Genomic DNA, 7,786 nt, shown 5'->3' on the forward strand with positions numbered 1-7,786 from the left:
GAGAGAAACAGACTAATATTAGCGTAGATGCCATTCTTCTAACGATGTAGCAAGTACATCTGGTGTTATGGGAAGTGTTCCCGGTTCCGGTTGACCTAATTAATGCAGCCTAAAATCCTTTAACGGATTTGAATATTAGAAATGTGTTTGTGTTATGTGTAAGCCAGGTTAAAGAGATTGGTCTTTAATCTAGATTTAAACTGACAGAGTGTGTCTGCCTCCCGAACAATGTTAGGTAGGTTATTCCAGAGTTTGGGCGCTAAATAGGAAAAGGATCTGCCGCCCGCAGTTGATTTTGATATTCTAGGTATTATCAAATGGCCAGAGTTTTGAGAACGCAGTGGACGTGGAGGACTGTAATGCAATAAGAGCTCGTTCAAATACTGAGGTGCTAAACTTACCATTCAGGGCTTTATAAGTAATAAGCAAGATTTTAAAATCTATACAATGTTTAATAGGGAGCCAGTGCAGTGTTGACAGAACCGGGCTAATATGGTCATACTTCCTGGTTCTAGGAAGAACTCTAGCTGCTGCAATTTGGACCAGCTGGAGTTTGTTTATTAAGTGTGCAGAACAACCACCCAATAAAGCGTTACAATAATCTAACCTTGAGGTCATGAACGCATGAATTAACATTTCTGCATTTGACATTGACAGCATAGGTCGTAATTTAGATATATTTCTGAGATGGAAAAATGCAGTTTTACAAATGCTAGAAACGTGGCTTTCAAAGGAAAGATTGCTATCAAATAGCACACCTAGGTTTCTAACTGGTTCCTAGAAAACAAGTCCGACCACCAGATGTCGCTAATGTGCATTGTATTGAAAGCTTCGAGTTCAGAAAGCCTCGGTTTCCCATCACTACCAGTTTGATACCTCATATCAACACCAAATCTTTAATCTGCTTCATTTGTCTTGAAGTAACGAGGGAATGGACAGCACCTGGTCAATTAAATAATTATAAAGGCAAAAGCACAAAAACTCAGTCAGTGTCTGACTGTAATAAGAAGTGTGAGAGACAACACTATAATTTACTATACGCTACAGTGTGTGAGCAAGCGTGTAAGATATCTATATATTCACTAGTCACACACACACACACACACACACACACACACAAACAAACAATTTATAAATGTTAAATTTATATAGCTACACAATATAAATATTATGTACAATTTGTACTTTACTCAAAGAGATATGGATATGTGATATATAGCATGTTATGATGTTAGTTAGATGTCTTGTATTAACTAATGGAGCCTCAATTTTCCACTAAAAACTTCTGGACAGTTTACAAACATTGGAGCAATTTGAATTGTTTATTGTTCATCTTTAAATAACCAAAACCTGGAGCTTGCTGTACTGCATTGGTCGATATTGAAAAATTTAAAATGGGCCCTTTTTAACATTCTTATACTAGTTAATATAATTTATTCTGCTCAAATAATGAAAACACCTGATAATTAAATACTTGACCGTATATTTCATTATGGACTTGTATTTTGAAACAAGTCAACCGGAAGTGGTTGTGGGTATTTGTTTTGCATCGTTTTTAACGTCAAGCTTCCTGGAGCACCGGTGGCTGAGTCAGTTTCGCAGAGCGAAAGCTAAAGATGGTTTTGGTTTTGATTTGTCGTTAATAATTTATTCAGTCAGACATGAATGTGATTAAGACGAGTAGTGAATCAATTCACGAGAGGAGTCATTTATGGGGGGAGATCGTGAGCTTTTCCCATAAATAACGTAGACTAGCTGAAGTTACTGTCCTGTAATCTGCTTAATAACTGTGATTTGAACCAGTTCGTATTATTTAAATATCGCGATCGATAGTCATTCATCGTTGTTAAAATTTCGGCATCAGAAGACGTGCGTTACGGTGTTTAAACTCCACGAGCGGTGCAGATATGGGATAACAGCAGTAATCAGATTAAACGGCTTTAAGACTTCACTTTTGTACACTAAGTACGAACCTTCATTAATTATATTGCTTTACTGATATATTTGTCATTTGACTGGGTGTTATTAAGTCACGTTCTCATTTTGAATTCAGCTGTTTGCATGTTGACATGGATCAGAGGAGTCAAGAGAGTCAAGGGAATATGGAGGAGGTGAAGATATGTGATCCATCCATCCTTCCGCAATGTCTTGATCAGACAGGTAATGTTTTGCCGCGTTACAACTTGCGTTAGAGTGGCTAACATGCTGATTTTACAGCCCTGATTTTACTTTGCTTTCCAGATGTTGCTTACTCAGATAGTGACGTCCCATCAGAAAACCATTGTGTGAATGAAGATCACAGGATGCCTTCAGACCCAGAGGGGCTCTTGGTGTCAGCAGACCCTACATCAATAGGGAGCAGCCAGCCACAAGAGCTTTTAACAGATATGCAGAAGCTCCACATTGATGAAGACCGGTCTCTGTGCGCCGGGGCTTCGGAGACTGATTCTGGGAAGGCGTCTGAGGACTCTGCATTAGCCGACAATGGCCACGATGACTCGGGTGAGTTTGTCGTAACCATGTTAGCCCGGGGTAAGATGGAAGAGCAGGGAATTGGTATGAAAGGAGACTCGTCCCCTCTATCCGAGACCGGCTCACCTCTGGGACCTCCCTCGCACAGGAACGAGGATGTGACGGCGGAGAGTTGGAGACAGCACAGGAAGCATGTATTTGTGCTGAGCGAGGCTGGGAAGCCCATCTACTCCCGATATGGAAGTGAGGAGGCCCTGTCCTCCACCATGGGAGTGATGATGGCCCTGGTGTCCTTCGTTCAAAGTGGAGACAACATCATTCGCTCCGTCTACTCCGGTAAGTGACTTAGGAAAGATTGTCCCAAAGACTCTGTGAAGTGAAAATTGCATGCTTTAATTTACTCATAAATGTCCTCTCAGAAAACAGCTAAAAAAATTGATGACCAGTCTTGAGCTCAGTCTCCTTCTAATATCCTCTGACATCGCAACTCAATATCTTTTAGTGTTTAATTTAATTTCATTGATCTGATTTTTCATGTAGCCCATAGTTTTTCAATATTTTTATTTTTATTTTATTTTTAATTCTTTAAATCAATTTGGTTGAACAATTAATATTTTTTTCCATTAGTATTTTGTTGACAATTATTGGTTATATTCAACTCAATTTACCAACTTTTAAAAATAATAAGCTGTTGTTTTAATGTACTTTTTTTCTATTCTATAATATGTTTAATGTAATAAAAATGCACTTATGTTCAAAAGTCTGTTTTGTCAGATTTTAGACGTATATAGAAAAAAATGTTACACTCACCAAGGCTGCATTTATTTGATTAAAAATGTAAAAGGTAATATTGTGAAATATTATTACAATTTAAAATAACTATTTTCTGTTTTAATATATTTTAAAAGGTAATTTATTGCTCTGATGGCAAAGCTGAATTTTCACCAGCATTACTCCATTCATCATTTTAATATGCTGATTTGATTTCTTAAGAAATATTATTATCAATGTTGACAAAATTTGTGCTGCTTAGTATTTTTGTGGGAATCATGGTCATTTTTTTCAGGATTCTTTGATAAATAGAAAAAAGCAGCAATTATTTAAAATAGAAAAGCATTTTAATATTTTAAATGTCTTTACTGAAACTTTTGATTACTTTAATGAATGTGTCCTTATTGAATAAACATATTCCTTTAAAAAAAACTCTTACTGACTCCAAACTTTTGAATGGTAGTGTTAGTGTATATTGTTTACATACACAAATTTTGTAAAAATTCTTGCATAATTGCTGTGTTAGACCTGAGAACAATTAATCATATACCTAAGTAATGAATAATCATGCTTAAATAACTTAAACTGGTCTCTTCTCTCCTGATAGATGAGCACACGGTTGTGTTCATGCAGCAGGGTCCTCTGGTGCTGGTGTCCGTCTCCAGCAGCCGTCAATCAGAGCAGCAGCTCCGTAATGAACTGCTCTACGTCTACAACCAGATCGTCAGCATGCTCACGCAGGCCAGCATCACCCGCATCTTCGAGCACAAGAAGAACTACGATCTGCGTCGCCTGCTGGCCGGCTCGGAGAAGATCCTCGACGGCCTCCTTAACCTTGTGGACTCAGACCCCAGCTTCTTACTCTCCGCCGTGCACTGTCTCCCCTTGGCCTCGTCTCTCAGGGACTCCCTCAGTCAGATTCTCCAGAAGGCCATCACACCCAACCTGGTCTTCTCCATCCTCATAGCCAAGAACCAGCTGCTCACTATAGTGCAAGAGAAGATGGTCATCGACGATGCCCGACTGGAGCCTGCTGACCTCCACCTGCTTCTGAACCTCATCGGTGCCTCGTCCGCCTTCCAGGCTGGGGAGATCTGGACGCCCATCTGCCTGCCCAGTTTTAACCCTGACTGTTACTTTTATGCGTACATCTCTTATCTGGACCCTCCTGAATGTACTGTTTGTCTGGTTCTTCTCTCCACTGATAAAGAGGCGTTTTATTCGGTGGCCGAGTGTAAGAGGAAGATCGAGGAGGCTATGCAAACGCAGAATGCGCTCAACTCCATAGCGAAAGCTCATTCGTACAGCGTTAGTCAGGTGGGAGTGTCTGACCTCAGGCATTTCATGTACAAGCCTTTTGATGTGCCCGACAACCATCGCCAGCTAACACAGTTCACCAGGTGAGTCATTTGAGGATATCACAAAACCTGTCCAGCTCACTTCTTCCCAAAATAAAAAGAATTTATATTATTATGATTATGATTTTTTTTAGTTCGGTTCCTAATTTTTATTGTTAAAACTGTGATAGATTTTTTCCAGAATCCTTTGATGAATAGAAAACTGATGCAAAAAGTCTCATTCACAAATTTTTTTCAAAACAAACTGTTGCCTTAAAGGGGTCATATGATGTTGCTAAAAAGAACATTTGGTGTAGTGAAATGTTTATGCGGTTTAAGGTTCAAAAAACACATTAGTTCCGAAGTGAAATAAACTTCAACGGAATAAAGTTGAATTGAATTTAATTGAATTAAAGTTGAATAAACTTCAACTTTACTGTTCAGTGCACTCTTTTACTCCCTAATATCGGTATCAGCCCCAAAAAAACCCATATCGGTCGGGCTCTAGTCGTGTCCATTTTTGGAAAGCCAAACAAAGTAGTTTCGCTTTCACAACGAAACACACAGCGTCTTCACGACATGGCTGCTGCGTCAACAATACTACAGTGAGAATAAAAGTTACGCCTTCTTTCTTTGCGTGAACATTTGGGCGGCGTTATGCAAATCTTCCCACATAGTGAGGTAGATATGTGGGGGCGTGTTAGAACGAGCCGTTTTAGGTAGGCGTGGTTGACTCTTAACTTTTATAAAGAATATCTCTTTGGATTTGAGACTTTAGTCTTTGCAACTTTACAGAACTAATTTATGCACCAAGAGCTTGTAACACTCCAAAGAGAAAGGAAAAATTGAAATCGCATCATATGACCCCTTTAAATTTTGGCTGATTTAGGTTAAAAGTTTTTGTGACTGCAAATTTTTTTTGTGTGTATTTACTGTATATAAACAAGAAGAAAAAACAGGGATGCACCAGTATTAAAATTCTAGCCAATAATAATAAGCTGATAATTATTTTCATGTTATGGCTGATATCTGAAAAATGCAGATATTAAAATTCTATAATATTTTGTCAACATAAATAATTTTTAAAAATGTGCTAAATCGTCATTAAAATAATGTTACATGGTAAAAAGTCATAATTTTCTTCATGCAAAATATAATGTGTCTCATGGGTTTGCCGCAGCCCAGAGATGGAAGCGCCGTACAGCAGTGAGGAGGAGCAGATGAGACTCCTGGACCTGTACAGAGACATGCACGGCCGAATCCACAGCACCTCACGCCCCCTCAAGCTCATCTACCACGTGGCCGAACGTGAGACTCTGCTGGCCTGGGTATGTGAATGATAACTGCTGTCACGCGCATCTGTCCCCAGTCCTCCGAGAGCAAAACATGCTTTCTATCTCACCTGGCGCTTTCACACGCTCTCCGCGCGGACCTTGAAAGATCGAGTTACCTTCAAGGCCTCTGAGCAGCACTCAAAATTTGCAAATGCAGATTATGCAAATGAGGATCCTGACCTTGCTCCAAATGGAGTTGCTTTGTAATATTCTCAGGTTAATTACGTGTTGCCCAAAGCAATTTAAAGGAACAGTTCACCCAAAAATGAAAATTTCCTGAAAACGTACTCACCTTCAGGCCATCCAAAATGTAGATGAGTTTGTTTCTTCATTTAGCATTACAGCACTTGCTCACCAATGGATCCTCTGCAGTGAAAACAGTCCAAACAGCTGATAAAAACCACAATAATCCACAAGTAGTCTCCTCTGCAGTGAAAACAGTCCAAACAGTTGATAAAAACTACAATAATCCACAAGTAGTCTCCAGTCCATCAATTAATGTATTGTGAATTGAAAAGATACAGGTTTGTTAAAAAAAACAACTCCATCATTGAGATGTTTTTAGCTTCAAACTGTTGGTCAAAGATCAAGCACTGTTTGGATTACTTGTGGATTATTGTGATGTTTTGATCAGCTGTTTAGACTCTCATTCTGACGGCACCCATTCACTGCAGAGCATCTAAATTGCTCCAAATCGGATGACCTGAATGGGAGGAGCTTTTTTTTTTTTTTAGCAAATTTTGGCTGAACTATTCCTTTAATTTTTCTCATTCCAGGTCACAAGCAAATTCGAGTTGTATACGTGCTTCAGTCCCCTTGTCACGAAAACCTGTGGCATCAATGCCATCACTAAACTGCTGCGCTGGATCAAGAAGGAGGAAGACCGTCTGTTTATCCGATACCCTCCAAAATACTCCACCACCCCTAACCCCAGTAGGAGCTCTAAAGGAGGTAAGAGTCCAATTGAATCAGATGTATGATTTCTTGGTCGTTTACAAGATTGCCTTCATCTGCTGACCGTTTGCTTTGGTTTCAGATGCACACTGACCAGACCTGACCCACTGCGATAGCCACTAAAATAGCAGGACGTGCATCTCTGCATTCACACTTAACTCAGTTTAGTAAAACAATGGAGATGATTCAACCAAAAGATCCTAATCTACCGTGGGTCAATAAGTTATGTAAAGCTGCTGCTTTTTTTTGTCTTTGACAATTCATCTTGGACTGGATCTGATTTTATGTGGAAGAAAAACAAATCACATTTTGTGATCCTTTTATTCCAGAACATTTTGAGCTTTTCATAGTAAAGGCCCAATAAAATGGGATTTTTTCCTTCTCAACTGGTGGCAGTGAACAATTATTGAAGCTATAACTGGATTTTTACTTTATAGTAAAATTGAATTGCATATAGATTAGATGCTATTAAATTAACAGATCAAATCTGGTTTCCCAGTGATGAGCTGTTCATCATGGTCTAAACCGCTTTCTGACAAAGTCTTTAATTTAGCATGGCTGCTTGAGCTGTGCATTGTCACATTGCACCTTTGTTCTTTCTTGTGATGTATTCTTTTAGAGGTTTTCTTTGCCTTTTTGTCTTATATGGTTTTCTACTTGAAACTGAACAGACCAAACCTTGCTCCATTTTAATGAAAGAAAATATCATGATGTAACATATCACCAGATCATAAAATTCTGTCTTTACTATGGGATTAATGTACTTTCATTTCTGTCTCAGTTAGGTTACCGCACAGCATGTGTGGTTTACTGTTGTATATATTTGTTTGCTTCCTGTTTGACATGCCAGTCATGAATCGTGACATTTATTCCTCTGGCATGATGCTGTCAAGATCAAGACCTCCAAAATATGTTTGT

General features: G+C 38.9%; 1 protein-coding gene across 2 annotated transcripts; it reads left to right on the top strand.

The window, feature by feature from the left end:
• The first annotated feature begins 1,017 nt into the window (after positions 1–1,017).
• Positions 1,018–7,728, top strand: LOC107727858 (vacuolar fusion protein MON1 homolog B-like). Of its 2 annotated transcripts, none has more exons than XM_016537884.1 (7): positions 1,018–1,062; positions 2,054–2,160; positions 2,242–2,808; positions 3,851–4,643; positions 5,761–5,908; positions 6,691–6,865; positions 6,951–7,728. In XM_016537884.1, the coding sequence occupies exons 2-7, from the start codon at positions 2,070–2,072 to the stop codon at positions 6,959–6,961; spliced, it is 1,785 nt and encodes a 594-aa protein (XP_016393370.1). In that variant the 5' UTR covers positions 1,018–1,062; positions 2,054–2,069; the 3' UTR covers positions 6,962–7,728. The 2 variants fall into 2 exon arrangements, with proteins under 2 accessions (XP_016393370.1, XP_016393369.1); XM_016537883.1 differs by lacking the exon at positions 1,018–1,062 and adding an exon at positions 1,413–1,965.
• The last annotated feature ends 58 nt before the right edge of the window (positions 7,729–7,786 follow it).

The sequence above is a fragment of the Sinocyclocheilus rhinocerous genome, unplaced genomic scaffold (assembly GCF_001515625.1).
Source record: "Sinocyclocheilus rhinocerous isolate Xijiao unplaced genomic scaffold, SAMN03320098_v1.1 scaffold576, whole genome shotgun sequence".
Classification (NCBI taxonomy): Eukaryota; Metazoa; Chordata; class Actinopteri; order Cypriniformes; family Cyprinidae; genus Sinocyclocheilus; species Sinocyclocheilus rhinocerous.

Excerpts from the sequence above, each read along its gene's own strand:
- LOC107727858 (XM_016537884.1), top strand. The coding sequence starts at position 2,070 with ATGGATCAGAGGAGTCAAGAGAGTCAAGGGAATATGGAGGAGGTGAAG. Across the intron at positions 2,161-2,241 it reads GCAATGTCTTGATCAGACAG|ATGTTGCTTACTCAGATAGT; the intron begins GTAATGTTTTGC and ends TTTGCTTTCCAG. Across the intron at positions 2,809-3,850 it reads CATTCGCTCCGTCTACTCCG|ATGAGCACACGGTTGTGTTC; the intron begins GTAAGTGACTTA and ends CTCTCCTGATAG.